The following is a 21,935-nucleotide window of genomic DNA, read 5'->3' on the forward strand; positions in this document are numbered from 1 at the left end:
TTCCCTGACATTATTAAAAAGCATATTTTTTATTAGATTCTTGTTGTAAGGCATTTATAGACTCACCCAGCCGACCGACCACACTCTCACACACACACACACACAGACTGGGCACAGAGGTTCCGCTATCGACTCCCTGGAGCACGTCTGTGTCGGAACGAATGCGTTGCGACAGAAAACCTGATTCACAACAGCGCCCGAGGGTGCTCGGCTTCTGCATCCAGCGCATACCACGGACGAAATTTTCAGAAAGGGAAAGGGCACCTTAGCGCACTCATCCTGCCGCTGTCATCGTTTGACTTCTTCGAATTATCTTTACGCTCGGATTCATCGTCTGAAGTCAAGGCCCGCCGCCGATTGTCACCGTGGGTTACGCCCTCGGAGGTCTGAGTGCAAACGTTCAGCAATCGGAGATAATAGAAGGCCGCTGCTTCTCGGATAACTTCATGTTATGTCTCTGTTGACGTGTCCGCTAGCGGTTCGAGTCGTGGTTGTCGGGCTAATCCTATTAGTGACTCACTGTCACTCGTGTCAAAGGTAATAGGATAAACTCTACATCTGGTTTTGTCTCAAGGCGCTGATCATTTTTTATGTTTCTACACAACTTCGATATGCAATTGGTGCGACACGGACACACACATCTCACAGGCGCTTCTTGGTTATGCTCGACTTTGCCAGGTCCATTTGGAAGCCGCATCAATCTGCGCCGGCGCAATCAGACGGGCTCGCGACGTAAAATCGAGGTTTACAAAATAAAATAGCCCGGCAGACTCCTGATCGTATAACGCGTTGCTACATTATAGTGCCAAGCGCAGACGCCGGCTTTGAAATCAATGGAGGCTTTTCATCAGACCGTCGACGACTATTGACGACACTTAGCGCGACAATCAGGCAAAAACTGAAATCTTCCACTCCGACCTTCCCGCCGCGTCTCACAACACTTCAAATAAATCCACGAGCAGACGGGAATCCGCTGAGAGCCATGCAAAGTGCATGAATTTGCATCACGGCGCAGATACGATTTGGCTTATTTGACGATGCGTGCACCTCAGGGTGATGTTTGCCGGTGTGCTTGACTGCTGCTTCCAGTTCAACTTTGTGATTTCCCCATAGTAAACAGATCCGTATAATGCGGGAATACACGGCAGCATAACACCACCACAAGTGAACTATTTAGTATTTCCTTTTGGGCTCACCGCATGCGAATAAAGTCAACAATCAGGAATCAATTACAGTCTGCTTCCCCACTGATGCACTGCAAGGGAAAAAATATCAGCCCTGATGTTTTGATGCCCAGCATTAACAGCAATGGTTGGGATGGTCCAGGAAGAAGCGGATTGCGTTGGCTTCTGTAGCCGAATCAGAATAAAACAAATAGTTGGAAAATGCTGATATTTTAGAGACTACCACAACAGAGAGACTCCACGCTTAGCTTTTTCGTCAAATGTACATACAAAATTAAAGATATAGTTAAGTATTGCTGTAAAAAAAGCACTTTTTATACTATACAGAGAATAATTTTTGGCTTGGCTCATATGAGAAGACATTTTTGATAGACAAGCTGATAGGCCAACTCTTCGCCAATGATGCAACTCACGGTAAATATTTGCAAAACCCCAAAGACTCTGCAGCAGTTCAGCCGTGTTTGGCAGTACTCCAGCCAGCTATATATCGGTGTAGATTTTGATTTTCTTTTTAGATTTCAGCTTCAAGGGAAAACAGGAAGCCGATGAATGCGTTATCATAAAATCAAGCCTGACAAATATTTGGAGCTTTTCTGAATTCTTCTTGTGTTGTACTTGTATTTATAATATAACATCCAGGCATTGTTTACTTTTCCAACAGTGTTACTTTTTCACCTTTGCTAATTATTGTACTTTCAACTTCTTCATTTGCATAGCCCCATTTTTTGGGTGGGGGATTTTTCCATCCTCATTTTAAGACAATTTCACAAAGGTGATACTGGCAGAAGCAGCCGCGGCGTTACATTCTTGTACAGTACATTTATCTCTGCCGTACATGCCGGTGAAGCTGAGAAAAACGCCTTGCACCCCAAGCTATTTTCCGTTCTTACGGTATTATATAATTTGGAAAATAGCTTCTGCGGGGTGGAATAAAATTAATGTGCATGCTCTTTTTAAATGTGATATTAATGCTATCCTTTCTGCTCGTGTTGTATTCTATTTCGATCTGGTAGGAAATTAATTTTGCCAACCGTCGTTGAGCATAAAAAATATCTCCGTTCTAATTCTGATACATGTGTCAATAAAAAAAAGCAGATCCATAGCTGGGTTTTTCAAATATAGCAAAGTGCCCACACACCTTTTATTTGAATACTGAAAGCAAGCATACTTGATCTATGCAAACCATTTCATAGGAAGCAGATTAAAATAATGCTCTGGGTGTGAATTGTGGCATATTTCATATCATTATCTTGCTGCTTCAGCACTTCTAATAAAAGTAAAGCTAGCTGGTAAGAGTCAGCTTTAAATTTTATGACTTGGTGCCGGGTGCTCACCTCTCCTTGGTCTCACGGTGAAAACGGATAAATCAAAAAGTGTGCGTGTGCGTATTGGAGGGTATTAATCTGGCTGCTGGGATTTACCTCCTTGCGAATGTCCATGAATAAACTACATGCTGTTTACATTTTTTCAAATCATTTTGACGGAATTTTTGCATGGCTTGTTTTCCTTCATTTGCAAAGGTAGCAGCAGTCTGCTGCGAGCGTAATTAAACATTGATGATCAGATTTTTTTCTTTTTTGACAGCTCTGCAGAAAAAAAAGACTTTCTTCAACATACTCGCTGATTCTGCTTTTAAATAATAATGATGATCAAAGGTGAGCACTGCCTGGCTTTTAAAGGGTCATGGAAGATGATGATGACAAAACACACTAAAAGTTGTTCAAAACAAAACTTTTGTAGTTTGTTTTAACATGGACGCCGGTTGCTGAATGATTGATTTAGCTTTATTCAGTTTGTCAGGGATTTATTGATCGACGCTGTCGATGGTTTCACATTTGAGGCGTCGCAATTGTATCGACGCGTCCTTTAGCTCACCTGCTTGCAGTGGCAAGCGTTTTCTCCTTATGGGATTTTTCTTGCGCTGCCCTTCTTTGCATCCTATTGACATTCTCCATGTGTAGCAGGAAGGTGAGTCATCGGAGCATAGCGTTGGCCGGCTCCTTATCAAAAGTCTGCCCAAGAGGAGCAGATAGGATGGAAGAGCAGTGAAGACCTCCACTTAGGAACACAAAAGCAGTTGCATGGTAAGAATATGCAAATATTTGTGTCGTGCAAAAACAAATGGGGGCTTTAAAGTTAATGAACGAGATTTCTTGTCCAATAAAGATGTTTATGGGTAACAAATAATAAAATCAATGGGGCTATTATAAGCTAATATTGTGTCATACCAAATGACATATTTTGAAATATTACTCATCATGCTCAAACAATACTGACTGTACATCACAGTCGAACATTCTGGAAATATATATATAGTGAGTTTCTTTTTTTTTTTTGCTTTTTTGCAAATTGCTTGGCTGAGATGTGCTCATCTGGTCCTCAGTGGTCTGGTCACATGTGCTCAGTAAATGTGATGATGCATACGGCTAATGCATAATATGCTATCATGTCAATTGGAGAAGAAAAATCCTGGCGGGAAGCCCATTTATAAAATGCATGGAAGCCCAGAAAATGACGGGTGTTGTATGCAGAGGGACAAATTAGAATTCAAAAGGCTTCTATTCTGCCCTTAGTGGAGAAAATGTGTAGTTTTGCCTAAGACATTATTATGTAAATCTGCGCTTGGCCATGCATGATTGCATGCGAGCGCAGAAGCATCTCTTCTCTTGATTGCAAGGATATGCGGCATGTCAAAGTTATTTATTAAAATATAGACTTTCAATATTTGATTTCCTGAGCTGAGGCTTCATGGAAAAGTGAGGCAGGAAGAGAAGTGCCTTAAATATTTGATCAAATGCAGGTAACTCATACGAGCTTGAAGATCACTTCAGGTTTTGAAAATATGTCGAGGAAGCCAAAAACTTCAAACCCTATTTTCGGCATGCCTTGTTGAAGGCTTAGATCTTAAAAAAAAGAAAAAAAAAGAATTCGGCTAAACAAATAGTGTTTAAAAATTCATCTCAGGCACAATTAAAGTTCAACAAAAATTTCAATTGTAACAAATAATGAAAGAATGCTCCTGTAAAAAATTTTCTTCAATTTTTCAACTTTACAGATTCCCTTTTTACAGCAGTGTTGATTATTATTTCATTATTATGTGTCTGTTCAGTCAGATAAACAAACACAGGGTGTGTTTAGTCTGAGCAGATTTTAATGAAGCCTTTGAGGTAACATTTCAGGCAATTCTTTTTTTTTTTTTATGCAAATCAAATTGCCCTCCAAATACTTGATTCCATTTGGCTTATTTTGCGATAACGTTTCATTTCTCCAACCAACGTTGGCAGGCTGCGGCTTTATGGAACACGTGTGTAATTTTCTTCTGATCTTGGGACCGGAGGGGGAAATCACGCAGGCGCGATCTGGGAGCCTTTCTAAAGGTTATGAGCTTTTGCTAGTTTCCATATACCCCGAGCAGCCACTCAAGCGTATCAGAGCACGCTCTAAAGTCTTTTCTCCCAACACACACACACATGAGGAGGCCCGGCCCGGCCCGGCCCGGCCCGACCCGGCCGGCTGCATTTATCAGCTGCGAGAGTGTTGACAGAAGGTGCACTGCAGTGTCTCTATCAGTGCCACACCACTGATCAACACTTCCTCCTGATTCTTATCTGTGGAGCACACACAAGATTTCCATCTGGCTTGTGACTTCAAGTGGGCATAGACTGATCACTTTAATTCATCCATATGCTCAGAGTCAGTTTAGACGAAGCGGATGGTGCTGTTTTGCGGGAATTGTGACCATCTTCAATCTTAAAGATTGTGTTACGTAAGCTTTATTACCTCCTTTGCACAAGCATGAGTTTTGAATTGAATGAAATCGCCCAGGTCTGATTTTCATAATGGCCATGCTTTTTATCCATTATGTCCTCATCGCGAGTCGGCCTCGCAAACGGGTACAAACGACGTTGTCAACACGGAATGTACTTAAATGCGTGAAGCGAGGACACACCCCGAGCCTTTTATCCTTTTAGCTTGCAATCAGTGGCAGATATGAACCCCGCAATGACACATATATCATGATTGCAATTCCGCTCTTTTTTTTTCCCACTCGCTCTCTCTCTCCGAGGGCTTTAATGTTCCCCTCTGCCTTTTGCCTCTTGACTTTTATGTTGTGTATAAAGACTAATGAGTTGGAGGAGGACAATCTATTGTGGCGACCAGCTCTATCCATCTCAGTGTATGAGAAAGCATCGAGCGCAACCCACCCACCTTTACTTAATAAAACAAAACAAATTCCAGTCAAAGTCCAAAATCTACATTTGGGTTTTTACACTGATGTTCATTAATGTGCATCGTCCCTATTCAAATAAATAAATAATATATCAAATAAATATACAAAGATCCAGCTCATATAATGCACAAGGCCATAAGAGCGTAGCTATGGAGCAGATTGTAATGATCAAGTTATGCAGAACTAGCTCGACTTTGATTCGAGCAGAGAAACTACTTGTATGAATGTCAGTGCATAGATATGGAATGAAAAAGCCATTCGTGTGGCGACAACAACTCCACAAGTGTGGAAGATTGAAGGACATACTTCAAGTTCGGTCAACATTATTTGTATCAGATGGATTAGAACGACCCATACAGATAAAACTAAATACAATACATATAAAATATATTAAAAATAAAAAATCTGCATTGCCAAATATGGTAAACTAGCAACAAGCTATGTTAATGGCTGTACCCATACATTAACAAATGAGCTCTATCAACATAAAGTGCAAAGCAATTAACATTTATAGTAGCAATAAAGTCATTCGGAGCCCAGTCTCGTAAATTTCATTTGGTTATTAGACCTAACATGTACCAAAACACAATTGCAGGTTTTTATCCTTTCTTTTTCACCCTGCGATGTCTTGCATGCTCAATTGAGTGGCCGCCGAATGACATGGAAAAAGATTAAAAAATGCGCCTGCACTTTTTGATTATGGCCCGCAATAGTTCTCCAGAATAATCTGAAAACAAAACATACTACAATGGCTGCAGCATCCAGCAAAAATGTTCACCGGCTTAAAGCGCTTACACATGAATAGAAGATTGAAGAAGGAGGTTCCAGGGATTTACGTCTCTGCGACATTCATTTATTTGTGTCGTTCACTTTGACAAATCGCAAGTGACCTCCCGCCCACAGCAGATGAGCAAAGTGAACCGGACATGAAACACGAGCATGGGACTGGCAAATAAATATAGTACTTGATGTTATGAAAGAAAAGACGTGCTTGGCCGCAATGTCTAACACAATTATAAGTCCTGCTTAATCACACGCTGGACTCGTTTTGCCTCAGTCCCGACCGACCTTTGAGTCCAGCCCGAGTGAGCAAACTGATTAGTCTGGCAAAGTCACATGAAGCAGACGTTTCTCAGAGGGAAAAATGACTTGCCTGGTGTGCTAATGTCTGAGGCCAGATAATGCATCACTTTTCGGAGGGGGGGGGGGGCTTGCTTCATGAGGAGAGCAGAAAGGAAGCAATTCTGCAATCTTAAAAAGACCAATGCCATTGAGCGCTGACAAGAAACGAGTTTTACACCCAAAAAATATCATAACAAACACAATTTAGTACCGGATGCAATTCAGGCTCCAATTTGTTGGCAATTTCGAAAATATTTCCTACCGGGGAGAAAACAAGCCATTGTCAAGTCAATTTTGTGGTATTTTGTGAGCGCGTGTATGGTGACGGACACAAGTATTGTGACAGCAATAGCTTTCTGTCGTACTGGAGTTAATAGTGATGCTTTGTGTTGAAGGTCTTGCGCAACATGCTGCTTCTTTTTGTGTCGGGTTTTAACAAAAGCTACAAACTTACGGGCCTTGACTGACTTTAAAGGCTTTTTTGTTTCACTTGCAAAGCAATTACAAACTTCAGGAACCGGCAGTAAATTGATTTAGAAATGACTGTTGGTTCCATCACACACACACACACACATGCACACACCAATTTTTTTAGTAAATTCTCATGAGACAGATCTCAGTAAGACGATCAGTCAAATAACTAAAGATTGCTTTCATCGCTTTCTAAACGCAAATGAAATACCAAAGTATATTCAGGTTCACAAATACATCCCACCCCGTATTATTCAGTCCATTTACCTCACCTAAACTTTAATTTGTACTTTTTTTTTTTTTACATGAAATCACGGAACACGCCGGGAGTTGTCACATTTGTTCTTGATATGTCACTCCCCTCCTCAATTACCTTCCGGCTAAATTATTCAAAGCGGTCTTTGTGAAAATTGCAATCCTGACATTGTCACCCTTTGAAAATGACAAGTAGCGTCACCCTAAGTATGCCAACCTTCACTTTCACATTAATTGGCGTGTGCAATTCCATATCATTAACATGCGTATCCAATTTTGTCCAACTCACAGAAGACGAGCCTGGAATTCAGATTGGAATAGCTGAATGCTAAAATGCAAAGAAGCTTTTCTCTCCTCCCAACCAAAGTCTTCTTGGAGTGGCTGCCCTTTATCTTCAATGCAGGAAAGCTCCGCCGAGACCGGAGGAACATCTGCGTGATCCAACCCAGGAGAGCCAGCCCTCCTTGGCCTATCGTGACTTTCTGCAATGAATGATGTAAACGATGGAGACGGAAGAGCAGGCGGCCATGGTTGGGGTCACACGAACATCACACTTGCGTGCATCTGTAATCTGCTTTGGCCACGTTGATGTAAATGAGGCCTTTGCTTGATCTAAATAGGCGCTAAATTTAGTTCATTACTGTATATTTGCTTACGCTAGCTTACGTGCACGTGTATCTAAATTATGCATGTGAATATACACACGAGGATCCATCTGGGCTCAGAACCTCCTGCTGCCCCCCCCGCCCCCCTGAAAGAAATGCACAATGATGAATCTTAATGATGTTTCTTTTCTTCTCTCCTTTAACTGATGACAAACTACAGTTTCTTTGTGATCATTTGTTTCCTACAATGAATGCCAAGAGCGCTCCATATTTTCATTCATTCATCACTGGAACAATGATGGTCTCTCATCACACATACACATACACTGGTCTTGCTCATCCTCTTATCTTTTTCAATCACACTCTTATCTCAGGATGCTTTCTCTCTATTACCTTCAATGCTGCGTGTGAGTGCCTCTCTTCTCATTCTCTTCCTCCTCTCACTGCTTGTGCCTGACGTCATAGCAACCGCAGTGGATGAGCCATCCCCCCCCCCCCCCCCCCCCCTCGTCAGCCTACGTCACTGTATCAAAAATGACACAGGTAGGTAGCCAGACAGATGAGGGATAGAGCGGAGGGAGAAAGTGACAAACCGAGCCACAGCCGCACAATATGACATGCAGGAGCTCTGCAAGCCGTGGGCAAGGTCGGCTTTGGGCTGCAGCGTTTTTATTGATGTGACTCACTGTGGCATGGTGCAGCGAAATGAGTGTTCCAGCAAAGCGAGGGGGGTTAAAATAGCCGAAGCGCCATTGTGAAAGAGTCAAGAGTGCTGGGGTGGAAGCAGAACGGGAGGGAGGGAGGTATGGGGAGGGCGATTTAAGATACACACTCACCAGCTTGTACATTATTATTCATACGCTGGGTTCATCTGCACTAATGAGATTCTACACAAGAGTTGCATGAACAAGTCTTGCCTTGCTGAGGATGAGGAGCAGTCAACATGTTTGTTAAACAAATCTTATTTTTGTTTGCAGGGGTGTTGAACTGCAATGCATCGTGAGAGGGACACGAGCGTGTGAGCCAATGCAAGAGAGCACAACAAATGAATTTAAGGTTTCCACTTCATGCAGTAAGTAATGGTAAACAAATGTGAGTGTACTTCTGTGATTTCTATTTTCTATTACATTGCTGACGTTGTGTTCTCTGCAAAACAATAACTCGCACATTGTATTTCACGTGTGATGGTTTGGAAATATGCGTGGAATGTGGTATCTTATGTTTATTATTTATTATTATCTGTCAGCTGGAGCCAAGGAGAGCTTAGAGCGAACGCACTAGAGACATCTTGTGGTACAAGAGAGTATGGTTCAACATTAATCAGCAACGACGTTCATCATAGTCATGGTTTGAGTCATTTGCCCCCCTCCTAAAACTAGATCTTCTACTTAAATCATTATGCGATAAATTTATATTTTTATATATTATATATTCTAACACAAGCCCTATTAGTACCCACCCTTGGGACAAAGGGAGCCCGAAGACGTGAATTTCAATCTAGGTATTAATAATGATTTCATCACCAAACTTTGTTGATATAACGAATGCAAAAGTGAGTGGCTTTTTCTTAAATGAACACTTTACATTGCCTTAGTTTCTGCATTTAATTATTATGCATTGTGCTTTTTTAACTCTAATGAATTCATAATGAGTCGCTTTGATAATCACAAAATATTATAAATGGAAGAATGACAATCAAAATGAAGAATAAAGCCCCTTTGTAATATATAGCCCTTATAGCATGTGATATACCACAAAAACGTGATCCTTAAATGGGTTCATCTGTGCCAAAGGTTAATGATCAGGGTAATATTGACTTTTCCGACTTCATGAATGGTATTTGAACGCACCTCCGTAGCACAACGGCGGAAATGAATGAACGATAGATTTGTTGTGCTACGTCACCGATTGCTGCGCGGAAGGATACTCAGAAGACGATGTCACAACGACGCGTAGTTCCGGGATGTGGGACTATTTCCTCGGAATGGCAAAGAAGCGCGTTGAAAAGTGCAAGGATACAGCGGAGTTACACGTTGCTAGCAGGTGCATAATGGTGAATTTTCAATTCCTTTGAGAGACGTCATGATGCAACAATCGGCATTTTCATCTTTTTGTTCATGGTGAACAACACGGTTGCTGCTCACCACAGGCTTATGTTTACGTGAGACGGATGACACGGTAAGTTTGGATTGCTTGCATCCTGACACGTAACTGCTAGCCAGCCATATGCTGATGCTATCTAACAGCTGACAACTTGGCTTATGACACGCATGCTACTTTCTTTTGTGGTTTCTTCTTTGTACTGTGACACACAAAGTGTTCAAAATAAATACCCGTGTGGTTTGCCAGAACGGATAGGCATGAAATAAAAACGAACGCTATATTTAGCAGGAGTGAGACTGTTTGACGTCACCTGGGGACCTAGTGTCGTTTGACGTCATCGAGTGATGTTCACGAGTGGGGTTGCTTTGTGTAAAATTGAGTGTCGTGTTTTTCTGCAGTCTTTGTTCCAAATAAAGTGACACTTAAAAGCTTGCCGAGCTATTTTTTTTAACTATACTCCTGATCTGCATCCTGTTTTGACGTCACGGTTCAGTTCTTTTGAAATTGCGGACGGTGATGAGGAAGTGCAATATTTGACTTGTGCATGTGTCTTTAAGTGGACAGAAAAAAAACCCCAATCTGGCCTGAATATGACCATGCAGCTGAAGCTAAACATCTTGTTTTTTGTCATTGTGTGGGTGGACATGACTATATGAAAGCATGAGTCACCAGTGCTGGGCTTACTGTGCAACAGTTTGTTGGATATGTTCTGTCCTATTGGATTTCTTCTCATATGATTAAAGTGTACATCAGGACGTCTGAGTTGCACATCTCCTGAAGCTGCTTGGCCATCCTCAAATTGATTTCTCATCTCTCTTAAGTCCTAAATCCTCCTTAGGATGCTGCAGAATGAATCATGCACGTCACGCATTTCTTAATTTTGGGGAGCCAGTGAGGAGAAGCGACACGGTCAAGTCATTTTATTCAGGGAGATTTGTTTGCAAATTCCGCCAAAGGGCAGATCATATTACAGGAACAGAATGTGAAGAAGAGTTGCGGTTATTAATGAGCTTCTTGTGAGAACGAACGGCAGTCATGTGGTCATGAGAGGAGGTGCCCTTTCTCCTTCCAGCTCTGAAATTCGTTCCATCAGTCTTCATTTGTTGTTCAGCCGAGCAGCCAATTGAGCCACCTTTTGCTGTTTTTCATTAAGCAGATCCCGGACCTACTAGCACCCCTGACTTGAGATTGAGCGCAGTCTTTTGGATAGGGAAGGCATCGCTTTACAATTCAGCACCATGTCAGGTATTGTTGATTGACTTTTCAAACCGCACATACCCATGTTGATGCTGTGCTAAATATTTGCACGTGTTTGTTCAGCAGGCTTGTTTGTGATTGGATTTTTTTAAATTTTGAATTCCAGGCACGTACACCCCGGCCCCCGGTGGGCCCTTCTCAGCGCTCACTCCAAGCATGTGGCCCCAGGACATTTTGGCTAAGTACCATCAAGTAAGCACATGACACCTCGTGTTTAAATCAGTGGCTTTGTTGTGTTCTATGAGCTGATCCCATTTTATTGAATTGTTCCAAAACAGATATACATATAATTAATACATTTGGTTTCAAAGCACCCTGTCACATTTTCCTTCAAATGAAATCAAATATTGTTTTGTGCTCTACAGAAAGACGACGCCGAATTGAATGGACTCAAGTATGATGAGTTTGGCTTCAGAGTGGACACAGAAGGTGGAGACTTATTTTTTTATTTTATTTTTTAGTAGGGAAGTTCCTCTTAGTCTGTCTGGGGAATATTACTTGGAAAATGAATTTAGCTTCAAATTTGTTTCACTAAATTAGAATGTACATGTGATGTGCTACTGCTCAGTATGTCTTTCTGATCTTTATCCACACTCATTATTCCGACTTTATAACGTGATTACCTCATTCGGGTCACACATTTCTAATTCCCCTCCGTGCAGAGACTGACGATCCCAGTCCTTGGCTCGGCACTGAAGGCTCACCGCAACATGAAAACCCGCAGCAGAGGTTGCGCTGGCAAGCCCATTTGGAATTCACGCATAATCACACAGTGGGCGACCTCACCTGGGAGCTCATCGCGCCCGTCCTCCCGCGCTCCGAACGCCTGCGGACGCTCGTACTCGGCGGCATTCCTCATAGCATGAGGCCGCAGGTGGGTGGCTTGTGCCAAATCTCCCCCCCAAAATGGAAGATTTCAAGATGTGTTTGCTCTCTGCCAGTTATGGATGCGTCTGTCGGGAGCCCTGCAGAAGAAGAGAACCTCTGAAATTTCCTATAAAGAAATCATTAAGAACAGCTCCAATGATGACACCTCCACATCTAAACAGGTGCGCTCCCCGAAATGCGGCCTTTGTTTAGCGTAGCGTGAATGAAGGAGAACGGTAATCACGTGACCTTAAAAAAATAAATAAAAATAATAATAATTCTCAATCGCGTAGATAGAGAAGGACTTGCTGCGGACGATGCCCACCAACGTGTGCTTCAGCAACCTGACGAGCGTCGGGGTCCCGAGGCTGCGACGGGTACTTCGAGGCTTGGCCTGGCTTTACCCTGACATCGGCTACTGTCAGGGAACTGGAATGGTGAATGTTTATTTTTTTTCCACTGTCTACTTATCTCGTCTATCTGGACCTCCTCCACCTCATCACCCACCCCCCCCCCCTTTTTTTTTTCTTTTTGCTTCAGGTGGTTTCCTGCCTGTTACTCTTCATGGAGGAGGAAGACGCGCTATGGATGATGTGTGCCCTGATTGAAGACCTCCTCCCTCCAGCGTACTTCTCCTCCACCCTGCTGGGCGTCCAAACGGACCAGAGAGTACTTCGTCAGCTCATCGTTCAGTACCTACCGGCCCTTGACCGCCTTTTACAGGAGCACGACATCGGTATGGCTCGAAATGAAGGAACGCTCCCGAGAGTGCTTTCAAAACGTTTTTTTTCCACCTCATAAGATGACTAAATGCGTTTGCTCCCCCCGTCCGTTTAGAGCTGTCTCTGATCACGTTGCACTGGTTCCTAACATCCTTTGCCAGCGTGGTGGACATCCGTTTGCTCCTCCGGATCTGGGACCTCCTTTTCTACCAGGGCTCCTTAGTGCTATTTCAAATCACGCTGGGCATGCTGAAGATCAAGGTGAGCTCGCATACCTTGAATTCTTTTCCAAAGGCGTTGTATAATGTAAGGCGTCTCCGTCCACCTCAGGAGGAAGAGCTCATATCGTCCGAGAACTCTGCGTCTATTTTTAACACTCTGTCCGACCTACCGAGCCAGTTGAGGGACGGGCCGGCCGTTCTCGGGGAAGCTTTGAGGCTGGCAGGGAATCTGTCACAGGACGCCCTGGATGCTCACCGACACAAGCACCTGGCTTACATCCTCAACGAGCAGGCTCAGATGGATAGCGGGAGCGCGCCGCTCAATTCCAATCTCAACAAGGTCAGCGGCCCTCATGAATCAAGGTAGCGCCAAATAGTGACGTAACACACTTTTGCGTCTCCGTCCATCCGTGCAGGTGGTGCGGAGGCAGTCCCTTCGTCGAAAGTCCACTTTAAGCTCTCTGCTGTTTGGGGAGGATGAAGCCGAAGCTCTCAAGTCCAAGAACATTAAGCAGACGGAGCTGGTGGCGGCCCTTCGAGAGGCCATCACTCGCACGTCAGAGCATTTCCACTGTCTTGACCCGCGCCACTCCAGCACTGTAAGTTTGCGCTCGTTTCTTCTTGCGGAATATGAAGACGTGACGACAAGACTGTTTTCACATTGTAGGAGCTAACCCCTGACTACTCCATGGAAAGCCACCAGCGGGACCATGAAAACTTCCTGGTGGTGTCCCGGAACCGACGGCGACGAGCCAAGGCTCTGCTGGATTTCGAGAGGCACGACGATGACGAGTTGGGCTTCAGGAAGAATGACATCATCACGGTGAGATTGACACAATTGATCACCCTGAAGAAAATAGCTGACTGAGACAAGCTGTGATTATTCTGATATTTCTTTTTTTCAGATTGTCTCACAGAAGGATGAACACTGTTGGGTCGGGGAGCTCAATGGCCTTCGAGGTATGTGTGTAGATTTGTGCTCATATAAAGTTTCATCATCCGTTATTTAACATAACTATACTGCTGTCCACAGGCTGGTTCCCCGCAAAGTTTGTGGAGATCCTCGATGAAAGAAGTAAAGAGGTAGATCATTTTCTTCAAAAAGTCATTCATGTCTAATGTTTATTTGTTTCTTAGTTGCCATCATCTTGTGTGTGTGCGCAGTACTCGTTGGCAGGAGACGACTCTGTAACAGAAGCTGTGACCGATCTAGCCAGAGGGACTCTATGCCCGGCCCTGAAGGCCATCTTTCTGCACGGCCTGAAGAAACCCTCCATTTTGGGCGGGCCCTGTCACCCGTGGTTATTCATAGAAGAGGTCGATTCCATTCCGCCAAATTACAGATAATGCGGCACCACTAACGTGGTTCTCCCATTTCAGGCGGCCAGCAGAGAGGTCGAGAGAGACTTCAACTCGGTCTACTCCAGACTGGTGCTGTGTAAAACCTACAGGTAAACAAAGACGCACGCACACACACAATTGGGCTGGATTTAGCTGGAAATGACGTCATAGTAAAATATTCTTTACTGTTGTAAATTTGAATTCAAGGAAGTGTTTATTTTTTCTTCCCAGGTTAGATGAAGATGGGAAGGTTCTAACACCAGAAGAGCTCCTATACCGGGTGAGTATTACTCAATATATAATATTGGTTTGGTTGAAAGACTTCTCGGAAACTTTAAAAATATCTCTTTTTTTCCTCATTTAGGCGGTGCAGTCGGTCAACATGAGCCATGATGTCGCTCACGTTCAGATGGATGTTAAGTTCCGGTCTCTGATCTGCGTCGGCCTCAAGTGAGTTCACACGTGCAGAAATTGATGGATTGTTTCGCATAAAGTAAAAGATGATACCAAGCTAAATCTAAATATGCTTTTTTTTTTTTTTACTTCCCCCGACAGTGAGCAGGTGTTGCATTTATGGTTGGAGGTGCTGTGTTCCAGCATGGCGGCCGTCGAGAAATGGTATCATCCGTGGTCGTTTCTACGCAGTCCAGGATGGGTTCAGATTAAATGTGAACTCAGGTCGGAATGACAACAAATAGAAAGAACATTTTGCTTTGTAAAAGTAAACAAAAAGTTCACTTCTTTTCCCACAGGGTCTTATCAAAGTTTGCCTTCAGTCTTTCTCAAGATTGTGAATTACCGGAGCAGAAAGAGGTAAGCAAAAAATAATAAAATCAATAACAGCAGCAGCTAAGCTTTTTATCTTTGAGTTACTGTGTGTAATCTGATGCTTTTGCTTGTGTTCTCGGAGAAGGAGCAGAGGCCGCTGAAAGAGGGCGTGCAAGACATGCTGGTGAAGCATCATCTCTTCAGCTGGGACATTGACGGCTAGACAAACTGCATCCGAACTGGTGTGTGCTTGTGTGTGATTAGTATGTGTGTGTGTGTGTGTGTGTGTGTGCCACTTTTTGTCTGATTCTTGGACAAACTATGGACTGAAATGTTGGACAATGGTAATGCATTTCAATAGGTGACCCAGTTACCATTAAGGTCACTGATTTGTCTGTGCATCACAATGTATCCTATTTTTTTTCTTTTTTTCCAGTGTGGTTTTGAAGGGTGTTTTGTAAATGTTTTCCCATGGAGGTCAAACAAGGTGAGCATGAAGTACAGAATGATCTGTATCCACTGGACTGCAGCACTTTATTTCAGCCATTTTTTTTCCTCCTCAACTTGTTTATTATTGGCACAGGAGGGAGACTGGAAGGACATTTTCTTGTGAAGTGCACCTGCTGTTCTTCTACAATTTAACTATCAAAAGACCAAAACAAAATATTCCTTCAAGCCTGTAAATGTTAAAAAAAAAAAGTATTTTCAGAGAAAATTTCGTTATTGCTTATCACACTACGTGTTTAAATCCTAATGTTGCACATGCCAAGTTTAGCCTTCGCAAATTGTGTAATATTAAATGTGCACTACCTGAACAGTGGTAGCCAACACTGCACGGTAAAGAACAATGTTGTCGTGCAATCCAAATAAATGTTACCTCATTAGATATTTGTTTGTATACATTTAAAGAGCTTTATGCCTTACTTTACAGAGACCGCTGCATTAAAAAAAATAAGAACAATTGGGCAGCTCAGTACAACCAGTTTATTGAGTTCTTAGTGAAGTAAATGTCACGTTACCAGAGGCAAGCTGTAACACTATAAGTACTCGAGTTCACAATTAGCACTGCAAACACTGCATGTCGTACGATCACGGGTGGCCACTGGAGTATGAGATGTTTTACTATACGAGAGCTGGAGGAGGCATGCTGTAGTAGTACTGAGTACAAGAGCACAAGTCATTACAAGGTTGGAAATTTAAGACGGGTCAAATTTTCCATAGATGCCAAATGGGATCATTATAAAATGGAAGTAGGATTAACAGGATATGTGCTACATTCAGTTATCCTTTCCATTAGAGTACAGCCAACCACCGATTTACATATTCAGTTAGAAAGAGTTCACAAAATGTTCTTTTAATTGCAAATGGACACGGAATGCATTTTAGCTGCTCGTATTTGTTGGACCCTTAATGGGGGGTTGTCCTCCCTCCCTCCCTCCCTCCCTCCCTCCCTCCCTCCCTCCCTCCCCTGTCATGAAGCCACTTTAAAAAGATACAAATGATTGTGACAAGCTATTCTCACATAAACCATTCTTCTCAACGGCAGATTGAACGACAAATCCTAGCTACGTGATTTTGCGGGTGGGTCGATCTCTTTACATTCCCCCTTCCGATAAGATCCTGGTATAAAAGGCAATGAGACTTGAGGAGTGTTTTGCACTAAATTAGCTGGAATGGATGCAGCTAAGCCACCAGTTCAGCATCCTCCTGTTCCTGATGTGGATGCCGCTGCTGTGGACATGTTTTGGCCTTTCCCTTTGTGTCGCTGACCTCCTCTTCTTCTTCCACCTCCTCCGCTCTTTGGCTACACAGAAGAGATAGTAATCAGCACGTGAAGGTGAAAAAAAATCTTTGCCGCGAGGAAAATCGAAACTGCCGAGAAAAAGCAATCTTACCGAACCCCCCCTCGCCCCCCATTCAGGATCACCGCAGTGGATGACCCACTTTACCTTGTTCTCTTTGTTGCCCTCCTTTAACTGAGGGTCCTCCTCCCCCTCTCCCTTCCGGGAGCCAGCCGCGCAAGCAAAGGAGAGGGGAGAGTATGACACATGATGTATGATACAGTGTGAACGAGAAGGTCCAAGAATAGGATAAGGAAACACAAGAGTTGACAAGTTAGAGAAGCAGTTAGCAGTGTGAGCTCACAAAAGGAAGACCCCCAAGCACCAAGGTACGTTTTTTTTTTTTTCCTCCCCTTTCTACTTTGTATCTCACCTGTTGCATCGTGCTCGGCCCCGCCGACGGTGCTATCGTCAAGCCTTCGTCTCCTGTTGCCGTGGCGGTGTTGTCGTCTTTTCGAGGCGGCGCCTTTTTCGTGGATTGCATTTTTATCTGTGGAGGTTTGGAGTTTGACGGCAAATTATTGGTGGACTGCAGGAGCTGAAAAGAAAGATGCTGAAATAAGCAAAATCTTCTGCCTCCAAGGTAAGGGCGTCAGATTTTTCTGGAAGCAAATTCATGTCCTTGATCTTACTTTTGTGATGGTTCCAACAGCTTTGGTGCGGCCCTCCCTGAACACCAGCCTCTGGTCGCAGTGGAGGTACTCGGGGGTCTTAATGAAGCGGAAGTGGACGGAGGCCTTGTCGCCTGTCCGTAAGCAGTCTCTATTCATGGACAAGATGGTGGCAGTCTGCCTTATGCTGCCACAGTGGACTGTGGATAGAAAGAGAGAGAGAGAAGGTGGAGAGGAAGGTAAGCAACCATTTCAACAGAGTCGCTCATCTACATGCAAAACGAATTGAACTTGCGTCAGTCACCCACCCATAGCCTGGTATCGGGGTGATATCGTAGTGGGGTGATGGAGAACCAGAATCTCTGCCTCAAACTCCCAAGTGGCCTGTGGGTTCAACCTTGGGGACACCATCACCATGCCTTTCCTTATGGTCGAACGCTTGATCTGTATCAAAGAAGAGATAAGCTCAAGAGATCATGAAAGCACTGTGTGTTAAGGAACGACAATGAAAGGCTTGAATTAAACAGCTGGTTGGTCATCTCGGAATTTATCTGCAGGCATGAATGTGGCCACTGGGTGGAGCTGTTCCCTGCCCGCTTACCTTTTTTAGCGCAAACGAGGCAGTCTGACCCCCTCGGACTTCCTTGACTGGCATTCTCTTGCGATGGATTGATTTGACAGCGATGGAAATGAAGCTGCCCAGAGGGTCCGGTCCAAGTAGCATGGTATCATTCAGACGTATCAGTCCTCGTAAAGTAGTCCCTGATACAACGGTTCCAACTCCCTAAGATGGCCAATAAGAGCGGGGTCAAGTTTTATAGCATATGTGCTGTGGGGAACTATTGATCGGTGCTTTCTCTTTTTATTGGTACAGTTTATCCTTTTTGGGCCATTTTTGTTTAGTGGTATGCCATTGAATTATTCAGATGCAATAATGGTTGGGGAAACTGCTGCGCCTTTGAAACCACAGCGAGCGGCCAATAAAACGCGAGACCCACCGGTACAGAGTAGGTGTCGTCAATCTGGAACTCTGCTGGCTGGTCATCTCTGTAGCATGTCCGAGAGGAGAGCAGGTTGAGGAACATCTTGAGCAGGTCCATGTTCTCCCCGGTAACGTTTGAGATTTGAAAAATGGGACACATCCTTCAGGAAGACGCACATACAAAAGTTACCAAAGACAGTTAGTTTGGTGGCACTTTCTCTCGGGAGAGACTTTGTACCTCTCGGAGCTGAAGTTGGATGCCGTGACTATGACATCGTCCTTGTTCTGCACCAGGACAGGGATTTTCCTGCAGCCAGGGGACTTGAGTAACCTCTGAAGCAGCTTTAACGTCTCTGTCAAGATCAGAGCGCACAAGAATTTCAAGTTAAGGGATAATGTCCCGGTTATTTGGCCCCATGAGCAAGCCGTTAATAATGAATGTCGATCCTAGATTCAACTAAAACTAAAAAGTATTTTCCTCCCTTCCTGATTAGCGAAGGGTGGAAATTTAGCTGCTCTTAACAACAGCAGATGGAATCTTTGCCAGCAAAAAAAGGTCAACTGACCTTGAAGGATGTTGGCTGGACACATGTCAATTTTTGTCACCACGACAAACACGGGCACGTTGAGGGCTAAGGCCAAACCCAGGTGCTCTTTGGTCATGCCTACAATGCCCGCATTACTGCCAACCTAGAAAGGATCAAGAAGAAATGAAGTTTTCAAATTTAAAGCCGTCTCAGACATCGTGTGCTTCTTTCTCACCATGAGCATGCAAAAGTCTGGGAGGTGTCCCGTCATTCCAAACACGGTGGTCTTGAGGTATTTCTCATGGCCGGCCAGATCGATGAAGGTGATCACTTTGGAGGACTTCTCGCAGATTTTGGTCCAATCTAGACTTCCTCCGTGGCTATCTGGTTTGTTTACAACCTAAAATAAAAACAATGTGGACAACTTAAATGCATAAAGAAAAAGCAAAAGTTCATTTGGAGTCGGGAAGTGGTTCTCACCATTCCCTCTTGGTCAAATCCGAGAATATCGTTGCCCACGCTGCTGGTCCGACCGCTTTCCATCTCGTGCTTATGTCTGAAGAGCTTCTGGCGAGCGAAGCCTCTGCCGTTATCCAGCTCTCCGTGTGTTAACACTCCGAGAAGGGTACTCTTTCCAGCATCCACGTTGCCTACCACTGCCACTCTAAGAGGAAGCAAAAAATAAATAAAAGTCATGCAGAAAATTCAATAAAGCCCTTTTATACGACAGATAGTCTTTGACACTCACCTGACCTCCAGAAAGTCTAGCTCCCCTACACGGCGACGTATCAGATAGTCCCGGACCAACCCCTCCGCCTCTCTGCGTTCTCTGAGCGGGATCAAATCGGAGTCCAATTGTGCACACATTGATCGCACCGTGGCCTCTGAAGCCTCCATGTCCTTGTCAGTGAGACCCCAATCGCCACCATCTTAAAAGGCAAAAATGGAAACGAGATTTTTATCAAATTCTATGCAGGTGCATCATTTGAGTCTCCTCCTACCTGAACCCATCCCGAGCACATAGATGGTCTCTCCGGAGCCTTCCTCCATCCTGTCCCTTAGCTGGCTAAGTAGGGAGTCATACTGCTCACCGTTTGGGCTGACAAGGGCCAGCTTTATTACATGTTGGGCAGAAAGCAAGAAACAGGACATTAGTCATGTGGTGTTAAAAAGAAAAACTTAAGGAGAAGGTGAACTAAAGAAAAAACAGCATTCCAAAACTACAGCCATCTCTTTTCCCATGAAGTCATTTTTGAAATAATTATATGAATAACACTACTGCTAAAACTACTAAAACTTTAAATCCCTCAATTCACCTTAAATGCATTACTTGTACCGTTAAGTAATTTAAGACAAAGAATAAATTAAGTGACTGGAGGTATGCTCAAGAAAGTGATGCAACATTGTGCGATGCATTGACATCTGTCTTAAGTGATGAGTAATTTGACCTTCAAGTGGCAGCCAATTGAATAATCTTACAGCCACTCTCCTAAATTTGCATCATTCCGTAGGCACAACTTGTTTGACAACTTTTAACAAAAACATGATTGTTTGACGATGCCGATTGTAAAAGTAGTTGTTGGCACATGTTGGAAAAAAGAGCAACATTTAAATCCATTTGTCCTCGGTGTTTACAAAGATGAGGTGAAATTTTAAGAACTGTTACAAAAGTAACTATAAAAAAAATACACGCATACTTTTTTTAACTTTTTGAATGAATGCGAGAATTTCCCTAAATAAAGTAATCAAATTTACAATTCCTTCCTTATATTACTCACTCGTTTCATCAGCTTGTTTATGGAGAAATGGTAACCAAGTCACGTGATATTTATTATTGTGTATGACACGCTGTCAAATAATGTGGAAGCTTGTTTAGGTTGACAGTTAGAAGGACGTTAAAATAACTGCTCTTATTCCAACGCTGTACTTTAGTTACATGTAATGCATATGTTATTACCGCGGCTAGTGCTGCACTGGCTAGCCTTAGCAACAGCCGGCTATCTCGCTCATAACTCTTGCTGTGCCGTGTTCGGTATTGTTCATACTACAATATACTCAGTTCCTGACTTTAAATTTTTTGGGGGGGAAATATTGGTTCAAACACCACATTCAAGTCAAATCTCATTCATTCGTTTGTACAAAACGGCTAGCTAACATTAGCCGAGTGCTATCCAGGGCCTAGCTTCACCTTGCTAGTAAAGTCGATCCTTCGATCCTCGGGCTCGCCGTTAAGCATATCCCCATCCTCGTAGAACTCATCCCCGGGGTCGTCCACGCATCCTCCCCGGTCAGGTGCGAATATACTCGCTGGTAGTAAAGCATCAGCAAGCGCAGAGCTCGACTCATGCGCCGTGGTTGCTATCGATGCCATTTGTGTGTTGCTGCAGATCGGTGGCAGGCGGTTTCGATGGTTGGGATGATCGAACGTCGGATAGCTAGCGATGAGCTACACGACGGCCAATCTTAATTTTGTAAACATTGCAAACAGAGAGAACGTGCTATTTGTAAGCTGTCAGTTTGCTTTTCAAAATAGCACGTCACCGCCCCGTTGATAATAATGAGGTAGGTGTTGGTGAATATGTTACATGCTCGCCAATAGTCTTCGTGATTCTCTTGAATATGCGAGCAGAGAACCAATGCCGTGGAAGGGGGTTCGAGCATCTTTCTGCAGCCTCCTCCTCTCATGGTTCCGAATATTGTGTGCAATATGGGTGCAACGCTGGGCGTCATACGTGGCCAAACCTGCCAGTCAAAGTCCATTCTAGTTTGATCAACACGAGCGGGCTAACCAGCAACTCGTAATCATCCACGTCAGTCACTTTAAAAC

The 21,935-nt window shown here is 43.7% G+C and overlaps 2 protein-coding genes across 9 annotated transcripts; one reads left to right on the forward strand and one right to left on the reverse strand.

Moving 5' to 3' along the window:
- The first annotated feature begins 9,825 nt into the window (after positions 1 to 9,825).
- Positions 9,826 to 16,033, forward strand: sgsm3 (small G protein signaling modulator 3). Of its 5 annotated transcripts, none has more exons than XR_015853350.1 (23): positions 9,826 to 10,046; positions 11,125 to 11,216; positions 11,335 to 11,420; positions 11,594 to 11,657; positions 11,891 to 12,102; positions 12,170 to 12,277; positions 12,389 to 12,532; positions 12,636 to 12,831; positions 12,933 to 13,078; positions 13,148 to 13,378; positions 13,455 to 13,637; positions 13,706 to 13,861; positions 13,944 to 13,998; positions 14,072 to 14,121; positions 14,203 to 14,355; positions 14,419 to 14,489; positions 14,611 to 14,659; positions 14,744 to 14,829; positions 14,935 to 15,057; positions 15,132 to 15,192; positions 15,290 to 15,389; positions 15,584 to 15,634; positions 15,731 to 16,033. XR_015853350.1 is itself a non-coding variant. In XM_088357673.1 (22 exons), the coding sequence occupies exons 2-21, from the start codon at positions 11,210 to 11,212 to the stop codon at positions 15,368 to 15,370; spliced, it is 2,262 nt and encodes a 753-aa protein (XP_088213799.1). In that variant the 5' UTR covers positions 9,826 to 10,046; positions 11,128 to 11,209; the 3' UTR covers positions 15,371 to 15,389; positions 15,584 to 16,033. The 5 variants fall into 5 exon arrangements, 2 of the variants coding, with proteins under 2 accessions (XP_088213799.1, XP_088213801.1); XR_015853349.1 differs by having other exon boundaries at positions 11,128 to 11,216; XR_015853351.1 differs by having other exon boundaries at positions 9,827 to 10,046; positions 11,128 to 11,216; positions 15,293 to 15,389.
- A 562-nt stretch (positions 16,034 to 16,595) lies between these two features.
- Positions 16,596 to 21,856, reverse strand: gtpbp1 (GTP binding protein 1). Of its 4 annotated transcripts, none has more exons than XM_088357677.1 (14): positions 21,297 to 21,856; positions 20,110 to 20,221; positions 19,857 to 20,037; positions 19,589 to 19,772; positions 19,344 to 19,508; positions 19,148 to 19,271; positions 18,820 to 18,934; positions 18,598 to 18,742; positions 18,201 to 18,383; positions 17,908 to 18,043; positions 17,621 to 17,799; positions 17,362 to 17,478; positions 17,097 to 17,147; positions 16,596 to 16,951 (listed from the first exon to the last, which is right to left on the reverse strand). In XM_088357677.1, the coding sequence occupies exons 1-14, from the start codon at positions 21,477 to 21,479 to the stop codon at positions 16,844 to 16,846; spliced, it is 1,983 nt and encodes a 660-aa protein (XP_088213803.1). In that variant the 5' UTR covers positions 21,480 to 21,856; the 3' UTR covers positions 16,596 to 16,843. The 4 variants fall into 4 exon arrangements, with proteins under 4 accessions (XP_088213803.1, XP_088213802.1, XP_088213805.1 ...); XM_088357676.1 differs by having other exon boundaries at positions 17,362 to 17,526; positions 21,297 to 21,855; XM_088357679.1 differs by lacking the exon at positions 17,097 to 17,147 and having other exon boundaries at positions 21,297 to 21,855.
- Between the last annotated feature and the right edge of the window lie 79 nt (positions 21,857 to 21,935).

Source organism: Syngnathus floridae, chromosome 17, assembly GCF_059516105.1.
Source record: "Syngnathus floridae isolate MCC-2025c chromosome 17, RoL_Sflo_1.0, whole genome shotgun sequence".
Taxonomy (NCBI): domain Eukaryota; kingdom Metazoa; phylum Chordata; class Actinopteri; order Syngnathiformes; family Syngnathidae; genus Syngnathus; species Syngnathus floridae.